This window comes from Podarcis filfolensis (assembly GCF_964270895.1).
Source record: "Podarcis filfolensis genome assembly, chromosome: 2".
Lineage (NCBI taxonomy): Eukaryota > Metazoa > Chordata > Lepidosauria > Squamata > Lacertidae > Podarcis > Podarcis filfolensis.
Window position 1 is genome coordinate 94,640,380 of NC_139605.1, and position 26,579 is coordinate 94,666,958.

At 46.1% G+C, this 26,579-nt stretch overlaps 1 protein-coding gene and 1 long non-coding RNA gene across 2 annotated transcripts in view; both read left to right on the plus strand.

The window, feature by feature from the left end:
- Positions 1 to 26,579, plus strand: part of LOC310755764 — a 355,649-nt gene that overhangs the window by 279,916 nt on the left and 49,154 nt on the right. The window lies entirely within an intron of this gene.
- Positions 14,337 to 25,290, plus strand: ENPP7 (ectonucleotide pyrophosphatase/phosphodiesterase 7). The gene is made up of 6 exons (XM_083598747.1): positions 14,337 to 14,353; positions 16,612 to 16,852; positions 17,847 to 17,992; positions 19,528 to 20,148; positions 22,472 to 22,697; positions 24,586 to 25,290. The coding sequence occupies exons 2-6, from the start codon at positions 16,612 to 16,614 to the stop codon at positions 25,182 to 25,184; spliced, it is 1,833 nt and encodes a 610-aa protein (XP_083454873.1). The 5' UTR covers positions 14,337 to 14,353; the 3' UTR covers positions 25,185 to 25,290.

The following is a 26,579-nucleotide window of genomic DNA, read 5'->3' on the forward strand; positions in this document are numbered from 1 at the left end:
GTGGTGGTGATAATATAGACAGTCACATGGGCTACTGCTGAGATCATCATCATATGACTATGCCAACCAAGCCAAGCAAGCCAGGAATTTTGCCCTCCTGCATCAACTTCATTTCACTTAACATATCAAAAGATTCAAGCTCAACAATGGTGTTCATCTGCAGACCCAGTGTTAGTCCTTGCTTTCCTACAGCTCTTGTAATCTCTCCTAATCTCAACCCCTTGTCTCTTGTCTATCCCACTCAGGGGGATCCCAGCAGTTGTTATGCCAGGACTAGCCAACACAGCACCCTCCCGATGTTTTGAACTACAACTCCCATCACCCCTGGCTATTGGCATGAGGTTTGCCTATTTTCTCCCCACCACCCCTGCTCCCCTAATTATACTGCTTCCACATTGTGCTGGATAGAGATGTTTTAAGCAGACCTTCCCAAACCCAAACAGCAAATGTTGCTCCAATTACAATGTCTTTCATTGGCTGTTTAGTACAATGATAGTATTACTGGCTTGACCAGCAGGAATACAACTGTGGGAAGCGCACTGCGAAGCTATAGAGTGTCACCTTGTGGCCAGGCTTGAGCATAGCAATTTTTTAAAATTAAATTTAAAAAACTGTAAACCAAGGGTCACCAACCTGGCAGCCATGGGTGCTAAGGTGCTCACAAAGACTTTCTCTGGGTGCCCCATGGCAGGTGCCCCAGATGCAAAGCTTCAATTTTTGTTAAAACTACGCCCCTAGAAAGAAAGTTATGGAGCAAAATGTGGAGGTACCTTCTAAGCAATTTCTATGAAATGAGACTGAGTGTGATGTGACAGCCATGTATATTTTTCCAGGCACTGTTCCACACAGCAACAGCAACAGTGTGTCTTCAAGACTGTGTGATCTTCACCATCAGGCACAGCAGGAAGTAGCTCACTTCCCATGTTAAGTATGTGTTGGATAGGGATGGCTGTTCCTCTAATTTTGTCTTATGCCTTGGTCCTCATAGCAGCCATTTTTTATTATGCCCTCCCCCGATAGCCATTATTTTGTAACTGATTTTGTAACTGGTGCCCCCAGCAGGGTCTCAAAATTCAAAGTACTCCCTCCCAAAATGTCCGCTGGTCCAAAAGTTTGAAGACCCCTGCTGTAAACTTTTGAAGACGTTTTTCTAACATCCAACAGTATGCATCTTTGGGGCAGGAATCCTTCTTATAAGTCAGTGACTTCCGGGTTAGCGCCATCGGCAATGCCGGAGTTCCTCTGACCGAGAGGAACCCGCTCCGTGAAAATTGGGTCTTGCCGCCGCGGCGAAGGCGGAGACCCTTCAAAAATCCCAGGCGGAGGAAGCCTGGGAACGTGGGATTCAGCTGACACCAGGAGCGCCTCCCCTACTCGCAGGGAAACCCCTTTTTCGGGGATCCGAAGCGACGTGGGGTGAGCGGCGCGGTGTTTTGAATCGACCGCTATTTTTACGGAGTGAAGCCGCACAGCCGTTGCCGGAGAGCGCTGACTTTTTCCTGTGGACAATTGGACTCTAAACAAGTACCCGTGAGTAGAACGGAAAACTGGATTAAGAAACACTTTAATTTGGCATTGAAGCGGGAAGGTTCTAAACAGGAAGTCCGCCTTCCGCTTTTGTAAATAGACTGAAGCAAAAATTGCGCAAGCTAAAGTCTGGAAAGTCGTATATAAAGGTCTAAAATTCCTCCAGTTTTAACCACCAAAACCCCTCTTGGAAGCAGGAGTAAAGAGGGGGAATTTTTGACTGTTCAAGCCTGCAGGAGAGAGAGTAAAGAAAGATAAATTTCCACCGTCTCGAACCTGGGAACGGGGTGTCAGAGACAGAGATTTTTGGGGAAGTTCATTGACTGTGAATGGAACGTTTTTTGACAGATAGTTAAAGAAGAGAAACAATTGATTCCAATGTTGCCTTTTGCATTTAAAAGAAACAAAAAAATTGAAAAATGATAGTAAATTTCTTTTGTTGGACCTGCTTTCAAAAGATGGATACAAATAGAAATTGTCTCCTCTAGAGGGAGCTTGTTAAATTGTTGCTGGAGTCGATCTGGGGATTTTACAGCTGTGGAGATTAGGATCGTGGGACCAGACTCTGACCTTGAATAAAAATGTGTTTGGAAGAAGTTTTGGTGCTTGCTTTTTGCAAGACAAGTGCTTTGTTGGAGCAGATGCATGAGAAGATGGATTTGATGACTGCTGCAGTCAAAAATTTTGGACAAACAGCGAATATTTATACAGAAACCATTCAGGAACCAACCCAGGAACCTGTTTTGACAGGGCAAGTGCAAATGCAGAAGATAATGGAGGAGGTTGCTGTTGAACCTCAAGTAACACAAATGGAGAGACCCGAGGCCCTGCAGGAGCATAAGTCGCTGTTCTTGAAGGCTGAATTTGGAGTGGGCCGGGGGGGGTCTGGAGTTGTGGGGGCCCTTAATTTTGGAGTGACTTTGAAACATGCTTTTAAATACTCTCTGGACTACACTGCTGACTGTGGGGAATGGGACTGTGGGGAATGGGCCGATCTGCTGAGGAGAGACGGAGATATTTTTGAGTTGGAGTCTCCCCGAGACCTACTCCTCAATGAGAAAGGAAAGAAATTAAGAAAGAGATCAACAAAAGACAAGGTAAAGTGCAGGTATAAACAAGAAGAAGATCTGCAGAAGGGACATGGAAAAGACTTAAGAGCCTCGGACATAAGATTACCAGGTTGATGGACTAGATGGAATGGACAGTAAGGACTGACATAACCCGAGACCAGGAAGAAGAGACGTTGGATGAAGATTGGAAGAAAATTTTAAAAAAATTATTTTGGGAATTAGTGTAAAATTAACGAGTATTAGGAAAAATGTTGGAATGAAACTATTTGGCTTTAGTAAAAATGATATAAGGAGTTATGTACAAATAAATATTAAGTTTTAAGCTTTAAGGTATTTTATGGTAAGATAAGGTTAAAATAAATTAAGGTAAATTGAACAAAAGAATATAGTGAAAGATGGAAAGGATTTGCTGAGCTAATTAATAGGTTAGACTGTTAAGATAAATTACCCAATAAAAATTGAGAAAGATGGAAAGAATTTGCTGAAACAAATAACTAAACTGGAATACAAAAAGGGAGGTGTGAGGAGGTCGATGAAACAAGTAAATGAAAGATAAAGATATGGAATATTAGATGTGTGTTTTTTATTGTTATTGTTGTATTGGTTTTTATGTTTTTTCCCCCTTTTTTAATGTATTGTTATGTATGTTTTGTTAAATTTTTTGTTGTTTTCTTTTCTTCTTTTTTTCTGTAATTTTTGAAACTTCTAATAAATATCATTAAAAAAATAATAAGTCAGTGCCTTGGAAAAAAGCAAAAGATAGAAAGGGTTTCTTCCAGCGAGGAATACAAGAGGTCTTTCATGAAGGTAAGTAACACTGAAATGGGCCGGACTAGTTACACAGTTCAAAATGCCAGGGTCGGTGATCAGATTGATCACAGTTCCAGATTGATAATCAGCAGCAATAATCAAGGAGCACAGTCCTTCCTGGCCCAGTCACAAGGCTTGTCCCCAACCTAGAACAAGGAGCCATGTGCACCACAGCACCATTGGAAGCAACATGGGGTGGTCTCCCTGGGCAGCTAGAGGCACCTGGTGGCAAAGGTTTAAGCAGGTCCTTGGCTCCTGGTCATCTGAATCGACCATTCATCTATACCAGGCATAAGCAAACTTGGCTCTCCAGATGTTTTGGGATTACAACTCCCATGATCCCTAGCTAACAGGACCAGTGGTCAGGGATGATGGGAATTGTAGTCTCAAAACATCTGGAGGGCCAAGTTTGCCTGATCTATACATTAAAAAGCAATTCACCAGTCAAGCAAAATATATAGTTTTACCTGTGGCCTCTCATTGTGGGTCTCTTATTCCTAATGGTTTATCATTCTGTGGCACACTCTGCATCCAAGTCTTGATACCTAATGAGAGCTTTCTGGTTCAGTTTTGGGGAACCAGTGGAGCTGGCCAGGAGCGTAGCAGTTAGACTGTAGCATGAATCTGGCAAAGCTTCTGGAACCTTCTTCACCAGTCACATGTCTCAGATTCGGGCCCATATTGCAGACTCAGGCCCATGTACATATATGTCTATTTCCTGGTCCTTTTTCCTTCAGGCAGTTTCACAAAGCAAGTAGGAAAGATTTGGCCTTCACTGAACAGAGTTCCTTCAGCTCAAGGTGGACTTCCGTGCCAGTATTTCCAACTACACAAACAACCTGTCCCTGAGACTTCCTTGGATCAGTGCTGCATTCCAGTCGCTAGGCAAGGTCTTTGAACTTTTGCCTGTATAAGTTCAGCCAAAGGTAAAGGCCTTTATCCAAGCACAAAGATCTTCCTTGATGCTTAATCTCTGAACAAGCACTAAAAAAATAATCATCATCCGTTATCAAATGCTCTTTTGCATACGAAGGCAGATGTTCTCCCGCAAGAGGACATCTTCATCAGGATAATGTTATCAGGATACCTTCCCTCTGGTATCAGACAACATGGGGACAAAAGAAGCCCATTGGCTTGGTAGGTTAATAATAGGAGGGTGGGGATGAAGATACATTTGCCTGATAAGGATAATTGCGCCACTTCAAGGCCCATCTAGTCTAGCATCCTGTACTCCAAGGGGCCAACCAGATGCTTATGGGAAGTCCACAAGCAGCACATGAGCACAATAGCTCTAAAATGGCACCCAGAGACATGTCACCTCTGACCCTAGAGCTAACGTAGCCGGCAGGACTGGTAGCCAGGGCCACTGATGGCCTTATCCTCCATGACATGTGGTTCTCGCCCAGCTGTTAGTGACTGGGGCACTGCAGGTGGGTACCAGCGAGAAAGGATCAGGAAGAAGGCTGAGCCCAGGTAGCCCGACATTGCCACGCATGGAGTCCAACTCTCACCTGGATTCTGGGCTTAAGCTGCTGCAGCACAATCCTGTTCTGAGCAAGGCTAGTAAGCTCACTCTAAATCCCCTGCCCTCTGTATGGGACACTGTGGATCTTTGCTGTTTGTTCTATGGGATTTGATAGCCCATGCAGGTGGCGCTGTGGGTTAAACCACAGAACCTAGGGCTTGCCTATCAGAAGGTTGGCGGTTTGAATCCCCATGACGGGTTGAGCTCCCGTTGCTCAGTCCCTGCTCCTGCCAACCTAGCAGTTCGAAAGCACGTCAAAGTGCAAGTAGATAAATAGGTACCGCTCCAGCGGGAAGGTAAACGGCGTTTCCGTGTGCTGCTCTGGTTCTCCGGAAGCGGTTTAGTCATGCTGGCCACATGACCTGGATGCTGTACGCCGGCTCCCTTGGCCAATAAAGCGAGATGAGCGCCGCAACCCCAGAGTCGGACACGACTGGACCTAATGGTCATGGGTCCCTTTACCTTTACTTTACTCCATTCATTACAAACCCTCCAAGTGTTCCTATTTTTCAGGGACAGTCCCAGATTTACAAAAGCCATCCTGGTTTCTGATTTGATCCTGGAGTGTCCTGCTTTCCCTTAGGACATCCCTATTTTCATCAGAGAAATGTTGGAAAGTATGGAGTTATGTGACCCCTGAGCCAAAGAGATAAGTAACTTTGCAACCTTTAGAAGACATCTGAAGGCAGCCGTGTATAGGGAAGTTTTTTAATGTTTAATATTTTATTATGCTTTTTTATTATTTGGAAGCCACCCAAAGTGGCTGAAGCAGCCCAGGCAAATGGGTGGGGTGTTGTTGCTGTTGTGTTGCTGTTTAAAAGGTCATCCCTATTTTCATCGAACAAATGTTGGAGGATCTGAACCTTATGTTCAGTTTGTTATCTCTACTTGTGCACTTGGGTTGCTGAGCATCTTCGGAGGGAATCAAAAGACCTGAGTGACTTTGCTCACCTTAAATCCATGTTTTTCCTCCTCCTCTCCTGCTTTCTAGCAGGCCAAGCAACATTATGACACCACACCCTCATTCTGGCGCTTTATTGCACTGGTTTTCTGCAATGGTTTTTTGATACAACGTTAGTGGTGGATTAGTTTTGTGCTATTAATTTGTTATGCGATGCTTCTCCAATGCTACCATATTATTGCTGTCTGGCTATAAGTGCCACAAAAGCAGGAGAAATCAACAGCAACAGCAACGGAGAACATTTATGATATGAAAATTATGGGATTTCATGAGGAAGTTACAAGGCATGCACTGAATGGAAACGAAGCCATATGACTGCCCCAAAGCTTTTGCAGGTGCAAACAGTGTTGAAAACAACATCCTGTGTGGCCAGCCTCATTGCATCATGAGCAAAAATCATCATGAGTGAGCAACAAAAGGGATGACTGGAAGTTCCCCTCTGACAATTCCCAGTTTATTCTCTACCTTTGAGGAGCAACTTAGGTTGCCCTCTCCTCATCCACCACCACTCCCTCCTGACTTTCCACTTTTCTACCCTGTACATAAAGCTGTCTGCTGCAATCCGCTTGCCTGATTCTCCCTGCAACCCACCTCCCTCAATCCTTCCCTCTTTTCCTCCAGTGCCTTTTGATGAGATTACTAGGCTGCTGACCCTATCTAACCCTCCTGCACACCCACTGACCTATTTCCTATCTGCTCCTAGCACTACAGCCACAGTCTCAACCTGTCCTTCTCCTCTGGTTTCTTTCCTGCTGTGTTCTAGCATCCTACAGCTCTCGCAGCTCCCTTGACCCATCCTCACCCTTTAAGCAACTGCTGATCTCATTCCTTTGCTGCCAAGCTCTCTCCTGCTCCTCTGACTTTCTCTCTTTCACCTCTGCTCTTGACCCCTCTCTGATCTGGCTCCCATCCTGTGGACTCCACTCAAGCTGCTCAGAACATAAACCCAAAGGTCCCTGCTCTGTCCTTGTCCTCCCTGATCTCCCCCTTGCTTTGAATACAGTTGGCCCTCCATGGTCCTGTGAAGTTGAAGGGGTGTGTGCGTGTTGCGGTGGACACCCCTAGAAGGAGCTGCCAAAGTCCACTGTTGTTTTTCTTGCTTCTTTAGTTGGTTATGTTGCCTCTTTTTGTATTACAATTTGAATTCCCTGGAACAGGAAATAAAATAAACAATAAAAAATACAGTTGAAAACCATACAGCGTCCAGCACAGCGCACTGCTGTGCAATTGCTACAACAGGCAATTGCTACAACAGGCAAAAAACAACAACCCATGAGCAGTTTTCAAGTGGTTCATTGCAAGAGAGGGAAGAGTTTAGGAACCACTGTGCTACAGAGCCATAACTCTGTGCTTGCTTTGGTTTGCAACAAGCCAAATGGAATGAGTGTATAAGACAGGGAAAAGATGGGAGACTTTCCCTGATGAAACTGGACCTGTGTGTTACTAGATGGCCATTCAAGAGGAAAAAGGCAAATCAAAGAAGCAGAAGTGATTCCAGGGCCAGCACACCTCATGCTACCCATAAATAGCTAGGGTGCAGCGAGTTCTCTCATGTGTCATATTTCTTTCTCCACCCTTTTTGTGACTGTTGACCAATATGCATACTAGACACCCACAAGCCCAGCATCAACTGTGCTGATCAAGCATACCTGAAGAATCATCAAGAGCCAAAAGGTGGAGGAGAAAGAGCAGGACTGTCACTGTGTAAAAATAGCAACCACAGCTCCAAACCAGAAGCAAGATGAGGCAGCAGCTGTACAGGCCGGAGATTCTGAAGGTGTCGGTGGGCATCAGAGTGAGATACAAACAGATCAGACCAATGGGCTCACCTGGAGCCATCATTATATATCTTTAGGCACCAGACAAAAACCTTCCTCTATAACCAGGCCTTTGGTCTAACTACCTGTGGCCTTTTAGAAGTGGGAGATGGTTTTAAAGTACAGGCAACTCCTATTTTGCGCACGTTCAAAGAATGCGCAACTGTGAATGCACAGGGGGTCATTTTTGCATCCAGAAGAGGGCAGGGCAGGGTGGAACAGGATTTAACAGGGCAGGGTGGGGTTACATGCACTCCACCAACACACACAATGACCTGGAACATAACTCCCACAGAAAACAGGGGTTTGCCTGTATTTCCCCCCCCCCCTTTGCTTTTAATGTATCTAAGTGGGGGTTTGTTTGTTTGTTCATTTATTCATTTGTTTGTTTGAAGTTGCTTTGGGTTGCCCTGGGCAAGATAAAGTGACTAACAAAATTAATAAGTAAAATAAATGAATACTCAGCTGGCGAGTGCAGCTCCCATTCATGCCAACAGAGCTTATTCAGGAGAAATTCCTGGTGGGTTGTGACCCATATTAATGAGCATGAGGGTAGGTGGGTGCAGATGCCTTTTGGACTTTCTGCATTGAGACCTCCAGGATAAAAACATCATCTTTTCTTAGGTACTTCCTGATTTGTCTTTACTCTCACCTGGGAAGCCAAAGCATGGAAGGATCCCAAGAGAGAGAGAGAGAGTGCATTTGTTGAGGTAGGCATAGACAAGCTTTTGACACACAGAACCTTTTAACAGGCAAGCCCTACATAGGTTTGCACACTTCTGTGCCAACAGTCAAGGTGTTTGTGCCTTTATGTTATGAATCCAGGAAGGCTCTGTTTTATGCTGATCAGGAGTGATCTAAGCGATAGGATGCATTGCTTGATTCTTTTATTACCTTGTTGTGTTTGATGTTGAGTCAAGCAAATGCTTGTTCTCTGTTTAAGAAACAAAGACTCTGCCCTGCCCATTCTGCTCTGGTACAGAGGCCACCAGGTATCATTTTGATGCTAAGTGCAAGGAATAACTCAGAATAAATTTGCCGTCCAGGCTCTCTTATTGCAAGTATTGATTAGAGTTGCAAATACACATTCTAGGAGCCATTCTCAAGACCATTTAACGTGGAATAATTAACACAGTGCTATTTGCTTGCCTAATGATGACTGCACTGCCACTTTTCCAACAGAATATTATATTCCCTTGCTATGTGGGTATTTTATTTCAGCAGTCTCAAGAAGACCCATGCATATTCAACCCTGTAACTGTGAGTGATGTAGACAAGCCCTTGCAGTTCCAGTTTTATCTAATCTAATCAATCTACAGTATCTATCTAACATCTATCTATCTATCATCTATCTTGCACATTTATATTCCACCTTTCTTCGCAGGAGCTTAAGGTGGCAAACATTTTTCTACTCTGCCGCCATATTTGGATGTCCAAAGCCACTTGGAATCTACTGCAAAGGGAAGGAATGGTGAAAGACAGTTTGTAAGGAGCCACCTACATTTCTGAGGCTGTAATCTGACAGTAGACACGCTTCCCTGGGAGTAAGCCTCAGTGAACTTAATGGGGCTTCTTCGCAAAGAGGGCATAGATAGGATTTGCCCTGTCTGCTACGGTAATGTAGGCAGAGGCTGAGCCAGTGTTAGTAGCAGGCAAAGAAATAACGTATCTCGAAGATGCTGAGAAAGCCAAACCCGTAAGGTGGATGGTTTAAAATCTGAACAGCTGTGCCTAATAAAGGACCGATCAGCGAAAGGCACTTAGGGGAGAGGAGAGGAAGCTCCTACACAATTCATTCTGGCATGTCTTGGTTTCTGACATTTGACAGTGCTTGGGCTGCACTGATACCAGTACAGTGATATCTTGGGTTAAGAACTTAATTCATTCCGGAGGTCCGTTCTTAACCTGAAACTGTTCTTAATCTGAAGCACCACTTTAGCTAATGGGGCCTCCCGCAGCCGCCGCACGATTTCTGTTCTCATCCTGAAGCAAAGTTCTTAAACCAAGGTACTATTTCTAGGTTAGCGGAGTCTGTAACCTGAAGCATCTGTAACCCAAGGTACCACTGTATCTGCTGCATAACTGATAGGACAATGATTGCAAATCTCCTTGATGGGATCTGAAACCACCATGGAGCTGGTGGCAGCACATGGTGTGTAACTTGTTTTAAAGGTGGGTAAGCCAAGGCGTTTCTGTGTGCTACTCTGGTTCACCAGAAGCGGCTTAGTCATGCTGGCCACATGACCCAGAAGCTGTACGCCGGCTCCCTCGGCCAATAAAGCGAGAAGAGCTCCGCAACCCCAGAGTCATTTGCGACTGGACCTAACGCTCAGGGGTCCCTTTACCTTTACCTTTAAGCCAAGGTGGTGCCTTATATTTGTTGCTGGACTCCCAACTCCAGCGTGGCTGATGGTTATAGAATCATACAATTTTTGAGCTGGAAGGGGTCCCAAGGGCCATCTAGTCCAACCCCCTTCAATGCAGGGATTGCAGGTAAAGATCAGGGAGGGTGGGAGCTGTAGTTCAGCCACATCTAGAGGGCACCTCATGGGGCTGCCCCTGTTTTAGAGAGTCAGTGCAGCAAATGTTACAGCAGACAGGAAATGAGATCTAAGAAAAGGGGCTGAAGGGAATGGGAAACCTGACCATTTGTGGCACAGGGAAAGTGGCTTTTAACTCCCAGGCCTTATCCTTCCAGCACAGCCAGTGGGGAGATGCACAGATGGTCCCATAAAGCTGATCCTGCTCGTTTTCCTTCCCACAACCGGAAAGACTGGCAAAGCAGGCAAGAAAGCAAGCAGCTAAGGAGGGAACTCAAAACCCACCGAGCGAGCGGAGGGGGACGCGAGGCGAGGCACCAAGGTCGATGGCAGGGGGCCTCTGGGGAGCCGCATGACATAATTCCCTTAAAATATTAATCCCCATTTTCACTGCGAGGTGAGTCAGCAGCAGTGATAAAACCCCAGAGAAGTCATAAAAAGCAAGAGCAATTGATAAAGCGGAGAGTCAACATAATAAAACTCTGCCACGCTGAAGGTCAGGTCGCGCCTGTCTCAGTCAGGGCTATGAGCCGGCAGATGGATGGTTTGCTTGCTCCACAGCCCTCAGGGCCACAGAAGAGAGGCATCTGAGAAGGCTATGCAGCTCCACAAAACCCGCAGTGAGGGGGTTTTCAGCCTGCAACATGCCCCAATGCAACTTGCAGATCCGAAAGTTTCCTGAGGACGAAAGCCTGGCATTTCTAGTTGAATTATTTGGCCAAGGAAAGTGATCCAAGTGAAGCAAACACACTTCTTCCTATGTAGGCTGAAAACTGTGTCTGCGTGACAGAGCTCTGCAGTGGGGGATGACAACTAGACCTCATTCACCCCTGTTAGAATTCCTGATCTACGAATGCTGTCATGGGATTGTTGTCTATCACATGACGGTGTATGTTTTGACTCCACAGAGTGGGAAGTGACGGAGACAGGATGTTTGTGTTACTGTGTTCCGTGAAGTGGGACTATTGTCCTTTGTTCTTTTTCTCTTTGCTGTCTGATGCTAGAGAGAGAGGGAGCCATGTCGCAGTGCTCCTTGTGTGTTTATATGTACCGTAAATAAAGTAGATTAGCAAAAATGCTGAGTTGATGAGGTCTGTTGCGCAAGCTGCGCAAACTCTGCGGATCCCTAAGTGTGCCAGTGTCGGTTGGCATCGGTCGCTGTGATGTTCGGGCTGAAGAAAGCTTTTAAAGCTCCTGAATGAAAGACCAGGAGGGAGAGAACATGCCAGTCGGGCATGTGTCTCTGCCAGGGTCCCACTCAAGTGTAGGCTGAACTCCTGACAACCCCTACACAATATCCCACGATTCTTCTATATTCGTCACCGAATGTGTAAACTGACTCCATTGAAAAGCCTCGAGCCAGAGGTCATGTGTGAAGATGCCAAAGGATTCAGTCTGTCATTCTCACATGCAAGTCATCACATGATGTTAAAGCCATCTAGTGACGAACCTGCTGTGTGAATGATGCCCTGGAAATGGCTCATTGCTGGGATACTGAAAGGAGAATCTGTAGGCCACTGGGTTATATTATTGGTGGCTGCTGCCACTGACATGAAGGCTTTGTATGCAGTTGTGGGTATCTACATGGAGGTCAGTTTTCAAACATCACAGCTGCATGGAGCACCACCATGTGGAAGAGTTTTGCAGCGGCTGGTACATGGATGTGCTGAGAGGGTGGAAACATCAGAAGCAAATCAGGGCAGGGGACACCTGAATAAATGGTCCTCAAGGCAGGATTCCATGGGCTACAGGAAGGCCCAGTACAGCAAAACACTGCAACAAATTTACATTGTGCAACAACAGCAAGCCAGCACAAAGTGATGTGTAGATAACTTGGCAAAATAAGAGCTGAAAGACAGTGCAGTGGCAAAAGGCACAGCCAGTGAGATACCCCTTACAATGTGATACAAGAGAGACCTGCTTCTCTTTCTGCCCTGCACATCTCTGCTGCAGGTGACTCTGCTCACAGGAGCACAGAGGGTAGAGACAGGCATTCTGCCAAGGAGGTGAGGCAATGAAGCTAAGCAGATCTCACTGGAGGGGACAATATGTAGGCTGCTCAGAGCTCCTCTAAGAAAGGACAAGTCCAACAAATAAATAGTGTGTTTCCTTTATTCTAGATGTTGATACCTTGCCCTATCCTGAGGATCTGGGCTGCTAATGGGTATGTACATTAGAAGGGGCTAAGCCAAAGGGCTTCCCCCTAATCCTCTCTCTAGCAGCCTGCAGAATTTGTGAAGGTTCAGAGAGTGCAGAATACAGCTGGTTGTTCTGATGAACTTTGTGTTTGAAAGGAGGAGGGGAGTGTCTCCATCTCCAGACCTCTGGGTGGAGCCACACAGCTTTTCCCACCAAGACCCATAGAGCATAAAAGTGCTTAAACCAGCCTGAAGCTTTTGTTAACTATTAATTATATTTGTTGATGTTGGCTTGTGTTTTCATGAAAACTAAGGGCCTTTTTCATAGCAGTGCCCTCCTCCCCACTGCCCAATTGTGGAATGCCCTTCCCAACAAAGCACACCTGGCCATAGGTGCCAACTCCCTGGTGCCCTGAGCACCCACAAAACTCTCCATGAAGGGGCCGGACACCCACAAATTTCAGTGCCAGGGCCATGCACGCTGCATGGCACTCACACCCTGGGCACCTACAGTCGCAGGGCCAAGTTGGCACTGCTGCACCTGACTCCTTCTCTAATGTATTTTCAGTGGCAGGCTTTTGATTTTCTCCAGCTTTTAAATTGATAACGTGGACTTCCTATTACTTGGCTCTGGGGGGTTTCAAGCTCCTGCTCTCTTAAAGTGATGTGGTTCTGTGGTTGTATTTCATTACTTTGTTTTTGCGTTGACAGAGTTTTGTTTCCTTTATTATATTGTTGTTACTATTTCAGAAGCCAATCAGAAAACTTTTGTTATTGGGTGAAATATGAATTGTGTGAGTAAATATCGGTACTTATTAGTTACACCGATGGTTCTCAAACTTTTTGTGGTGACAGAACCCTTCATTTTAAGCATAACTTCAGCAGAACCCTTGCAGAAAAAAATATTTTTTTACAAGTGGGGTAGGCGTTGATTATTGGGGAAAGCAAGCAAGAAAGAGCCAGAGAGAGTGGCAACTTGGAGACTTCAAAAAACCTTGCTGTCAATCTCTTCATTTCCCTTAAGGGGAGAAGCCTACAACCCTTAAGGCTTCAGCTCTTATCTCTCTGTTAGCATTAAAGGAGCAACACACCTAACCCTAGCCACCAGGGTGCAACTTGATAGAAAGGATTCCCGTAACAAGTGCTAAAACACCAGGGCCGGGCCAGGAGATTTTGCTGCCTGAGGCATAATGCATTGTGCTCCCTCCCAAGCCCCTCCTACCACAACAGGCAGGTGCACCACAGCGCTATAGTGACCACCCTGGAGAATCACTAGTGTCTGGATTATGGGGAGACATGGTAGGGTGGCTGCTGTCTGCAAAGTCTCCAGGCTGCTGCTGTTGCACAGCTGTGCGGTGCCAAGTCTCTTCCCTCCTCTTTGTCTTGTCACTCCAAGTTTTTGCCCACTCTTCCTCCAGCAGCTCCCCTTCCACCAACAGCTGTGGGTAATGCGCTCCTTGCAGGCTGGATCTGCCGCCCCTCTGGATCCTGCCGCCTGAAGCAGCCACCTCACCTTGCCTGATGGGTGGACAGGCCCTGTTGAACAGCCTGTTCAACCCAGTAAAGGGGTGGTGCAAGCAGGACACCATTGCTTACAGGACACCAGTAAAGGGGGTGTTGCTCCCAGCTACCAGGAGGCATTGAGGAGGAGCAGATGGGCTCTGCTGATGTGGCCACATTGCACTCAGCTGCCTTGTCCTTCCACCTCTCAGTGACCAGCAGCATGAGGACACCAAGTGACTGTCCTTGCCTGTGCTATTCTGCCATGCACTATTGATTTAACCTTTGGAACCCCCAGGTTTTCAGGAACACAGTTTGAGAAATGCTGACTTATGCAGTGCTATCAATAAACACCAAAGTCAGTAAGTTGCCAGCTCTGGTTGGAGCCCCGCTCTCCCTGAAGGAGCTGGTCTCCTTGATCCAGCTCTATCATTGGAAGTGCAACTGGGAGAACAACAGAAGGAGGTGAAGGAGAGACAAGGGTTGGGAGGGAGGGACCTGGACAAACGCTATTACACGTGCTCCAAACTTGGTTGCAGCTGGGATTAAGGGAGCAGACCCAAAACAACAGAGGTGGTCTGGAAAGGTAGAAAGGGGGTGGGGTGGGGGGAGAGAGAGCACCAATCAACATACATGCGTAAGGAAGGAGCTCTATGTGCTGGGGGCAGCAAGGGAGAATTTACAGAAGAGCAGGAAGGAAGAGAGGGACATTGCAACATGCATGTTCAGATCAGCATATATGTTCATGGAAGGAGCTCCGTACACCAGAGGGCAGCAGAAGAGAAATGCGTGGAACCAGGTATCTTCAGGCTGGAGAACTGGAGAAGCAGAGTACAGAAAGAGGGATACAGAGATTGTTTTTGTATTTCAGCTTCTTGGTGATGGTATATTATCTATTTCATTTAGTTATGCCTGCTCGCATTTTAGATTGCCCCATTTTGATGAATTTTAATACTTTCCTTTTTAATTAGCTTTTCCTCTTTCCTCCCACCCTGTATGAACAGCTTTGGAGAGGCATTGGGGAATGAATGATTGAGATTGAAAAGATGCAGCTTGTCAATGATTGCTGGCAGCTGTTTTTGTCACAGGCCTATTGCACTGCTGCTTCTCTGGCCTCTTCTCTTAAGGAAATAACACTTACCGTATTTTTCACTCCATAAGACGCACCTGACCATAATACGCACCTAGTATTTAGAGGGGGAATGCAAGGAAAAAATATTCTTTAAAGGGAGCGCTGAGCAGAGTCTGTATGCATCCCAGGCTCTGCTCAGCACTCCCTTTCACGAGCTGTGTGGAGCGTGTGTGCGGTGCTTGCAGGCTTTTCCCCGAGGAGGGAGAAGGGCAACCCGTCACTGGGAGGTGGGAGAAGGGACTGAGGGGCTAAGCCAGAAGCTAGAACAGCAAGAGGGAGCACTGCGCAGCGATCCCTCTTGTTGTTCTGGCTTCTGGGATAGCTGCACAGCCTGCATTCACTCCATAAGATGCACACACATTTCCCCTTACTTTTTAGGAAGGAAAAAGTACATCTTATAGAGCAAAAAATACGGTATTTTGGAACAGGGCTGCTCTACCATGCAACCTAGGGCATGAGTCTAATTTCTGAAGGTTCCCCCTCCAGTTAGGGTTGGAGGTCCTTTCATGGCCCAAGATCTGCACCAATGAGCAAGGAGTGATAATACTTAGATCTGTGTCAATAAAAACTTCACGTTGCTGATTTCTGCATATCCAAACTCTTTTAAAATGATAAAAGCAAGACACAATGATTATGATGATTTTCTAGCCAGTTTACAAGTCTAGCTCCAAAACATTTGTTAACACACGACATATCTGTTGGGATACTTTGCAAACCTTCCATCCATGTCTTCCTTTAAACACACCTTCTTGAAAGGAGGGAAATCTTTTGCTAGAGATAAACTATGGACTGTTCTTGAATGTGGAAGGTAAATGGTGTTTCCATGTGCTCTGGTTTCCATCATGGTGTTCTCCCTTGGTGGCAGTGGCAGTGGTGGTGGCGGCAGCAATAAGTTGGTGCACGGTTTGGGGTGTGTCTCTGCTTCGTTATTTGTATAGCTCCAGAGGCCTCCAGGTCCCAGAGCTTTGTTGGGGTGCTCTCGGTCCCCATGGGATAATGATCTGGAGGAGGAGGCTCTGTGCGCCCTCTTTGCTTGTTGTTTTGGATGCCCTGGGCTCCCCCTTTGATTGCGTTGGTGGTGGTTGAAGGCGGTGCAGGGACCAGCCAGGCATCTTGGTTGGTGCTGGCGGTCCCTCGGAGTTCAACGCAGCCATGACGCTCACCATCTTGCCTTGCCAGAAGTCCTCCTCCACAGCTGACTCTAGTGTTATTTCCATTCCCCATCCAGCCACACCAGCTTGCAGGTCTTCCAGGACTGATAGCAAGACAGTTCATGCCCTATTACAGAAAATAACCAGTGCTGAGAGTCGAGTGGGGGAGGAGAGAAATAAAGCCTGAACTATCTTCAAATTCCGCATGTTCAACGCACACATGTATCCATGCACATGCACAAAACAACATTAAGCTGACTGTGCATTAAGCTGACAAACAGTTTGAACCCCAGCAGGAACTTGTTCCCAAGCCAAGTGTAGAAAGGTGGATCAGATAGAGCTGTGAACTTGAGACCCTGCCATGCATATATAATCCGTGCCTTTCCTATGTTTACTCTCTCCCTGCTCTCTCTCTCTCTCTTTCTCACCTTCCTGGAAAGATGTTTGCTTCCTTGGGCTTGGTGGCTACCCTCCTTGCTCTCGGAACTTGTGCCCCTTTGCAAAGGGCAAGCAACCGCAGCAAGCTCCTTTTGGTTTCCTTCGATGGTTTTCGGTGGAATTATGACCAGGATGTGGACACCCCCAATCTGGATGCCATGGCTTATGATGGGGTGAAGGCCCGCTACATCACACCTCCCTTTGTCACCCAGACGAGCCCTTGCCACTTCACTCTGCTTACAGGTGAGTGCCCAGTCACTTGGGAGAGATGAGGACAGGACAGTGGGGCCCTAGGAAGCAGAAATGGCAGCTCTTTAAGGACAGGAGCCGTAATGCTAAAGGCTCAGTTTTGGGTGCATTTTAAGCGAACCTCTTGGACATGCATTACTCTTAGCACTGCCCCACCTGAGACCTGGCCCCAAGTTGTTTAAGGCTAAAAATGTGAAGGGCAAAACCTGTGACATGGGCTGATAAGAATTGAAGTCCAAAACAGCATCACCTTCCTAGACTCCTTGCTGTGCTGGATTCTCAAGAGCCAGGTCAACCGTCAGTGACACACTGGCATGTGGATCCAAGGGTGGCAACTAAGCCACATCCATGGGAATTATTTGGCATCAGTTTCTGTGATGCTGGAACAGGCATAGGTGAGATAGCAGTTGGCCCATAGAAGAGGGCAAAGAAGAAACATAGGCAGGGGAAACAGAGCAAAATGAGCTTGAGAAGAAGGGGACATAGCAATTTCATGCTGGCAACAATCTACTGGAAGATTATCTAGAATTGAGGCTGATCTGCCCCAAGAAGGTTCTGCACCAGTCTCCTGCCAATTAGAAGACAGGGAGTCCATCAGAGTCTGCAAAGTTCAAGGGCTAACTTGGGAAGATCCTACCATTTGCAAAGACTTGACTGGTCTGCAGCTGAGGGCTCTGAATGTTTGGGTCTCCAGCTGTCTTCAGTAATGGAAGTTGCTGGAAACCACAGGAGGTGGGAGTGCTCTGGTGCTCAAATCCTGCTTGCAGGTTTCTCACAAGCATCTAGTTGCCAGACAGGATGCTGGACTAGGTGGGTCATTGGCCTGATCCAGCAGGCTCTTCTTAATGTTCTTATGGAAGGGACTCTGACACAGTGGCCCCTGGGGCTGAGTTCCCAGTCCAGCAAGAACGGCAAATGGAGATGCACCCACCCACTCCTACTAGCAGACAGCTTGTAACTAATGCCAAGTTCGACTCTCCCCTGGCAGGAAAGTACATTGAGAACCATGGTGTGGTTCACAACATGTGGTACAATGTCAGCACCGGACAGAAGCTTCCTTATTACAACACGCAGGGGAAGTCTGAGTGGTGGGATAATGGCAGCCTCCCCATCTGGATCACAGCACAAAGGCAGGTAAGCCATAAACCCACAACACTTCTAGGGAACAAAATGGGGGCCCTCTTCTGGAACTTGCCACTGAAAGAAACAGACAGACAGACAGACAGACAGACAGACAGACAGACAGACAGACAGACAGACCAACAAGCTCCACATTCTCATGAAGTTAGTTTTGCATCTACCTCTGCATCATTTTCATCAAGCCCATCCCTGGTCTTGCTAACTAAAGCATCCAGGCACATACCATCTTCACAGACATTGGTAATATCACAGGTTTTTCTTAAGTAGGGATGGGGGGAAGCTGGTGCCCTCCAGGCTTTGTTCTCAGTGGCCAGGCTGGCTGGGGCTGTTGGGAGAGGGAGCCCAGCAACATCATCCCAGTTCCCATCACCCCTGACCATTGGTCCTGCTAGCTAGGGATGACGGGGGTTGTAGTCCAAAAAACAGCTGGAGACCCAAGTTTGGGAAACACTGAGAAGGGTCACAGGTTCCCCCAACCCTGTCCTAAAACTACTATCTTAAAATTAATTGGAGAATCAGCCCATTGAAGAAGTTTTTAGGAATTCATTACCACGGCCAGAAGACTTGGAGAAAGGTTGTCAAAGATGTTTCTGTTGAAGGGCCTTCCCTCAAGGGGTAGAAACATTGGGCCCTTTGTTGAAGGGCCTCCCCCCAAGGAGCTGGACATCAGATGAGCCCCCATCATGTAGCAGGATGGCAAAGTGATGGATGTCAGGAACTGGCCTCTCTGTGATTATGGCTACCAAAGCACACATCACGATGACAGAGGCCACACATACGGCAAGAAATCTCAGGAGAACTGCTGTATATCTTTGTGCTCGGTGCCCAGAGACACAATATGACATATGGATGTCTTCCTTTGAATCATCTCCCGGTGGAAGCCAAGCCACCATGTGTTGGGGCAGGATGTATGGGCCTCTCCAAAAAGGTGCACTCTGGACTTGATGGTTTCACAGGGGGTCTCTTCTTTAGATGGTGATGCCTATTACTTCACCTACTTCAAAATCTGGCCAGCCAGCCCAGCTGAATTTGAGGGTCTTCCTGTTCATTTCCCTGATGGGGACTGGACTGCCCTGATCCTAGAGCAACACTTTCCTTCTGCTGCATGCAGACATACACACCCACACCCACAGGCCACCCCAATAAAGGACCCAAACTGACATTGCATGCAGTTATGAGTTTCTTTCCACATATGGTTTTATTTGATGAATAATAAATATTTGTTTCTGCTTTGCTTAGCAGACAAACAGATGCATGGGGGAAAAGGAAGAGCTTTACAGAGGCACTTAAGCCTCATCCACCTGCATCACTTGCTCTGGCAAGCCCTGAGCTGCCCAGCTTTGTGCTGGCTTTTGAGGGTTCGCCCTATACTACTGGCAATGCGTTTCCAAGGCTTTCTCTGCAATCTTGAGGGCTAAAGATTTAGGATGCCTAATTGTGCACCCAAGGCCAGAGAACCTGTGTTTGCATCATATGCAGTTCGGATCTATGATTGTGCCAGTTTCTAGGTCTGTGATTTTTCATCCTAGGGTTTGAAGACAGCCTCCCTCTTTTTCCCTGGGGGAAACGCCACCTATCATGGAGAGCAGGTGATGGTGAAGAGGGTGGAGAAACTCTTTCACAAGTACAACAATGAGACCGAGTGGAGGCAGAACATTGACATAGTCATGAAGTGGTTCCTTGAGGAAAACCTTGACTTCGTCGCCCTTTACTTTGGTGAGCCCGACTCCACTGGACACAAATATGGCCCAGAATCCCAGGAGAGGAAAGACATGGTCAGCCAGGTGGACCGGACTGTGGGTTACCTGAGGCAGCGCCTTGAGGAGACAGGCCTGAGCTCAAACCTCAACATGATCATCACATCGGACCACGGCATGGAAACGGTGATAAAAACAGATGAAATTCACCTTCAGAAAGTGCAGAACTTCTCTTTCCAGGACATTAAGTTTGAGCTGGTAGACTATGGGCCACATGGTCTCCTGGAACCAAAGCCAGGGAAACTAGAACAAGTTTATGAAGCCCTGAAAAATGCTCACCCCAAGCTCCACGTCTACAAGAAGGAGGAATTCCCCAGGAGGTTTCGTTATGCCAACAACACACGGATCACGCCTCTTGTGCTGTACGGTGACCCCGGCTACGTGATCCATGGGGTATGTATGGTCTTATCCACTGTACTTCCAGCTTATCTCTTTTCTTTCCTTATTCTGTCTTCTGTTTTGTGCATGAGAAACAGAAGGGAAGTCTACTTAGGAGGGCAGGGGGAAGCACAGACAGCGATGTTTCGGTGCCTGAATTGGAGTCCAAATAGCACCTTCCCACACTGGCAGACTTTGGGCTTTCAGATTTTAGTGGCGACCTGTGTGATGCTAAAATTCGGCATCCCCACTCCCTGTCTTCCATTCTACATCATTGTTGCAGCACCCCCTGTAGCATAAGTACAGGCAAACCGGTCACGTTCCCCTAAATCCACCACTGCAAGGGCCAACACTTGACAAAGTCTTGTTTGACAGCAATCCCTGTCTTCTTTTATCTCCTTGATGGTGCTGCCTAAAGCAGTCACTTCACCCTGCTGCCTGGCAGAACCAGTCCTAGTAGTAGATGCTGTCCCTTTGTGCATTCTGGCAAAACAGTTCTCTGTTTGTCTGCTTGTAATCCTTGCTTTCCATTCCCACCGAACAAGCATGCACTCCCTGGATGCATCCTGTCCACCTAGGGATGATATGTGGTGGTGAAGTCACCAGAACTGACCTTCCTTGGCCTCACTTTTCTCATGCTGCCTTTCCTTCTGAAGAAAGACAAGAGTAGGAAGAGGGTTGCCACTTCTATGGCCGCCACCTACGGGTGCCTTTGAACTGAGCTCTGCTCTTGTAATTTACATGTTCCCATCTCCTGTCGTAAGCTCCCCAAATCCATTCTGTTGACCAAGGTATCTGAAAGAAAGGGCTAGTTTTGAAATCCTGGTTCTTGTGGGAAACTTTGAATCGGGAATATGGATCCAGTTGAGCAATATGAGAGCCTTTGCAACATAACATAGCCTAGCGGTTAATTATGGTGATATCCCGTCAATATTTATGCCCCCCTGTTTTGTTTCTAGTGGAGGTATTGATGTAAATATGACAGGTTGACTGTTTCACGTGGCATTTACACGGAACCAGATAGGTTCAATACATTTTTTAAAATTGGGTTTATATTAGAAATTTTGCTTAAACCAGATTTTTAACAATTTAGTTATAGTAAATGTTTAACATGTTTGTATTCACACACACACACGCCTTAACTTCAATCATCTCTCAAACAGATCAAGTTAAAGTACATTTTATGTTATATTTATTACAGTGGACTTCCTAGTGGACTCAGGAACTAGCAAGTTATCACAAGTGTTAGAATCCAGGAGAGGCTATGAACGGATCTACACTCATGGTTTATAACATTAAGAAAGGGTTAAGGAAATAATTTCAAAAAATGTAAGCAACACGTTATGTGTTGCTTAGAACATTAAAAATGCATTATTAAAATGTGACACCAGAAGGCGCTGCAGAGCAACCATGAACCAGCAGTAAGGGAAACTGCGGAGGTAATGAACATTTTTTAGCAGTATGCCCTGTGACGTTTTAGAAGGATATAGCTAATATCGTTCTAAAAACATTAAAAAGGTCAGTGTAGATCCAACCTATTTTGAATATCAGAGTTCATATGGATGACCTCATGCTTTTATTTTATGTCATCCTGATTTTTGCAGTTGTTACATTATGGATACTTAGGACTCTACTAAGGAAGTGTCGCATTGAGAGAGCTTCCTGTCTCATTCAGAGAAACAATTTTGCCCCGTAATTAGCAGCTTTTGCTTATGGACACTTACAGCCCATTCCCATGCATACATACACACTCAGAAGCAAGTGTCACTTTGTTCAGTGGGTGCACTTCCCATAAGCTTGCAAAGAACTGCAGCCTCGCAGCACAATCTCATGCATGTTTAGCCAGGAGTAAGCCCTGGCTGTGTTCCATCAGGATTCTTCCTTAGAGGTTATGATTGCAGACTCACTCTTCAAACAAGACCTTGCTTAGTATCCTTACAGGTGTATAGAGACAAAGAGAAATCTGTCTCTTATCTGCCATGTACATGGACTGCACAGCCAGAGGTTGTGCTCTTAGGTTGTATAGAGGCACTCTTAATTGCAAAGCAGTACATTGGGTTATAGCAACCAGGTAGTATGCATGTTTGTTCAGGAAATATAAAGCTCTCAGTTTTGAAGTTCATTTCTCAATTACTGCGAAGCTAGCTTAGGGGACACAAGGCACATTTCAAATAGCTCACTTTTGTACTACCCACTGTGCCTAATGGTAGGGCTGGCCCTGATATACAGCACAACAGATGAAAAATGTGCTGTTTCATTGCTTTGTTACCGCATAGGAAAGCTGGGGAAGTACCAAGGCAAAACGTGCAGTAGGTTATGCCCTGTCCTTCCTTTTCAGAGAATCAAAGTGCAATTCAATAAAGGTGAACATGGATTTGACAATGAGGTTATGAACATGAAGACTATATTCCGAGCTGTGGGACCAGCCTTTAAGAAAGGTCTGGAGGTGGATCCTTTTGAAAGTGTGAATATTTATGCCCTGCTTTGCGAACTCCTGGAGATTACACCTGAGCCACATGACGGATCCTTAAGTGTCACACAGAACATGCTGGCCAAAAATGCAGGTATGATTTTGCTCCTTAGGAAACTTTCAGTAGAACTGCAACCAAAGCATTCAAGGATGCAACCAACAAACGGGTCAATTAACTGATTAAATCCAAACCGGTAAATTCTGATGAATAAGGTCAGCGCTGTAGAATTTCAGTGACATCCATAGAAAGTCCCTTATATCAGACTTTTCCAACCTGGTGCCCCTGCAGATGTTTCGAAATACAACTCTCATAATTCCTGAACATTGGCCATGCCGGCTGGGGCTGATGGAAGCTGGGAGTTCAAAGCATCGGGGGGAGGAGGGTGTTACTAGCATGGCTAAGGATGCCTTACCTGAACCATCAAACCCCAGATGCTGTGCTGTTTTATAGACCAGAATTGACTCCTAGGGTGGTACCCACTGTTAGTCGTATATTGATTTCAATGGATGTGTTCTAGCTAAGGAGCTGTAATCATCATCATCCTTTATCATAGGGGTGGGGGGTATCTGCAGCCCTCCAGATATGGGGCTTTGATTCTCACTGGCCCCAGGCAGCGTGGCCAATTGCTAAGAGTGATGCAATTTGTAGCCAAACAACCTCTGGTGGACCACACTTGCTTCAGGCACCAAAAGACTTCTGTGCATTATAATGACATTTGACATGGAGAAATGTAAAAATAAAAATAAAAAAATGGGTCCAATACAGAACACATTTACCTTTCCTACATACTGAGCTGAAATGTTGCCCAAAATGAACATTTTCCCCTCTAAACCACACAGGCTAGTCTACTCTGCAGCCAGTGAGTTGGGATCAGGTTACCTGAGCATTCAACAGCATTCAGTACTAGCTACTATGAAGAGGGGTGTAGAAAAGCAGAAGGAAATTGAGGAGGACCGTCAGCCTGGTTCCCCAACATTAGCTCTACAGCAGGCACACCAAGCAGTAGCCTATTTTAACTAATAACTATTAACAAGGTAATCTGCAAATGAGTGCCATCCTCCCCAAACTCAATGACGCTGCTTCTTTCACAGCTCACTCCAATAAGCCTCATGTTGTAATTGAACACAGAAGTTAAAACAAAAAACTCCTTCTATGGTTTGATGGCTGCTGGGGGATTTACCAGTCATAGGGCTCTCTGCTATTTCTGGGGCAGGCTCTCCTCCCAGTTGCATTTTACTAAAGCTCAGATAGGTCATGCAACTTGGAATAAACAACCAGACATCTCTCATTGGAGAGTAGCTGTGATCTGTCAGATGGCCTATAGAGAGAGTGGTTGGACCCCACCCCACCCCCCACTTCCAGGAAGGTGGTAGAGCAGATTTGGAGGTCACCCATGAGGCAAAACAGAGAGGATGAAAAGAGCTCGTTAGCAAGGGATTGATTAAATGGTCCCATGGATAACATCCCCAAGGACATGAGGTTTCAATCAAAGGTAACCTTTGCTGGCAATGGGCAGAAGACCCCATAAAATGTGAACTCTTAAGTTTGTCTTAGCATACTGGCATGGTATTAGTATTGAAAGTAATGACCATGGTTTCCATCTATGAGAATAACCCTCAGGCTTGCATGCTGCTCTCTTCATCTCTTCCCTGTGTCCCTGGGACATTTGAACTTACGCAACTGTGGCTTGTTTCAACTATGGCTTCAGAACATAGCCAGGATCTGAAGCCACGGTTTGTTCCTGGCTCTCTTACTGATGTCCTTTCTCCATGTCGCATGTCCATTAAATGCACAGAGGTGCACATAGTGCAGTCCTAAGAAGGGCTACTTCGGAAGTAAAACCTACTGAGTTCAAGGGGACTTGCTCCCTGCCCTCCAGCCCACATGATGGTTAAAACACTTAGGTGTCTCTCTGTGCCCTTCCCATCACCATGAACACTCCCCTGGATTTTTTTCCTGATCTCTGTGCTTCTATCTACAGGCGCCTCTTTGGAATGTGAGTATTGCAAGGGAACAAACAACTGCACGGGTCTGAAGCGGCCTTGTCCCAGTGGCCAAGATGCCTGTTCCATCTCTCTGCTCGAAGTCCCCAGTTCAAAAGACAAACATATAAGCAAGAGCTGTGCATCCTCCGAGACCTGCAAATTGGGATTGACCGAAGTGACTCATGGCAAAGGGGATTTCACGCGGGAAAGCATCACCTGTTGCAAGGAGATTGACTGCACTCCGGCCACTCCTACGTTTCCACCACAGAGCACCAAGCCCAATGGAAAGTCTTGCCCGGGCTGCTTTTCTCCCACAGGAAAGTGTACCGCAGAAGTGGTGGGTTGTACTGGCTCAGACACTTACTGCGTTAGTTTTGTTACATCGACAGACGAGAATGTCATAAACTACAACATGAAGGGCTGCATAAGTGAATCTTCCTGTGGCTTGTTAAAAACACACAAAGAGGGTGTTTTTGGTAACGACGCTCCTATAAAAAATGTGACATGTACCCAAGCCAGCGATACTTCTACTTCTCTCTCTCCCTCATTTGGATTCCTCCTCCTGGCTCTCCTCCTGATTAAGCTTCTCTTGTAACAAGCCGCTTGCAGCATCTCAACACCACTTGTTTTGCGTTTCAAAAGGAAACTGCCTTCTTTTTCATTTTTTCACTGAGTGAAATAAATAAAAAGTTTTAAAGGAATGAGTTTCAAGTCATTGTCTGGTTCTGCTGATGCACTGAACAGAGGTGAAATAATTATTTCCCCGAATTCAGCATGGGGGGGCATTTCAAGCGGCCTTGCTCTGCTTGAAGTAAGTGATAATTTAATAAATGCAATGTTTTGCTGAGAGAAAAATAATACAGTGGTACCTCGGGTTACATACGCTTCAGGTTACATACACTTCAGGTTACAGACTCCGCTAACCCAGAAAATAGTACCTCGGGTTAAGAACTTTGCTTCAGGATGAGAATAGAAATCGTGCTCCGGCAGTGCAGCGGCAGCAGGAGGCCCCATTAGCTAAAGTGGTGCTTCAGGTTAAGAACAGTTTCAGGTTAAGAACAGACCTCCAGAACAAATTAAGTACTTGTACCACTGTACAAGTTTTTTGTGTTTTTTTTTTAAGGCATGGGGGGATTTGGACTTGCTCCCACCTAAGTGGCGATTAAAATTGCAACCTCAGCCTCTCATCTCTTGGCCTCCTGTAAGCAATTGCAATGATCACAGCAGAGGTGGTTTGGTCACACTGGGTGCCAAGTCTCAGGGGCACTGCAACTATGATGTAGAATGGAAGGTGAGAGGTGGGGGTGTGGCAAATTCTTTGGCATCGCACAGCTGAAATTTGTGACCCCGAGGCCCGCCACTGAACACAGCAGCAGACCAACATTCCGGTGTGATTATTTATTTATTAAATTTATATCCTGCACCTTCTTCCAAAGGTGAAGCAAGCAAGTTATACAAGTTTTATCCTCTATTCAAAGGAGAAACTGATTCACACAATGAATATATCCTGCCCTCCACCCACCGCCCAGCAACTATCAGGATGCATTGCACACATCAAATTACGGACGGACGAACTGTTTTGTTTATCAAGGTGCATGCAAATATCTACTATGGGTCAATTCACAACGTTATGAGAATTATAAGGTCTAAGATATAAAATAAATGTACCAGGCAAACACAATCATAAATATTTAAACTACATGTCTGAATCAGTACAGGAAAAATCCTGAAACCATTTTGTCTCTTCCAAATTGACCTCAAATATTTCTCTGCAAGGTCGAAGAAAATGGGGAGCCTCCCCATCGTCTCTTTGCTCACAAATCCTGTCTCAAGGGTACATTTAAGATATGAATAGGGTGAGCCTGTGACCTGGATTCAGGAATTGAGTAGTTATCATAACAAAAGAGTGGCCTGGATGCCCAGGTAATCCAATCAGGTAACCTGGCAAACAGGATAAAAACAAGGCACTCAGATTTCTGTTGTAGTCCGC

Bases quoted from the DNA above. Each gene is read 5' to 3' on its own strand.
- ENPP7 (XM_083598747.1), top strand. From the start codon at position 16,612: ATGTTTGCTTCCTTGGGCTTGGTGGCTACCCTCCTTGCTCTCGGAACT. The intron at 20,149-22,471 runs GTATGTATGGTC...CTTCCTTTTCAG, and splicing joins CCGGCTACGTGATCCATGGG to AGAATCAAAGTGCAATTCAA. The intron at 22,698-24,585 runs GTATGATTTTGC...TTCTATCTACAG, and splicing joins CATGCTGGCCAAAAATGCAG to GCGCCTCTTTGGAATGTGAG.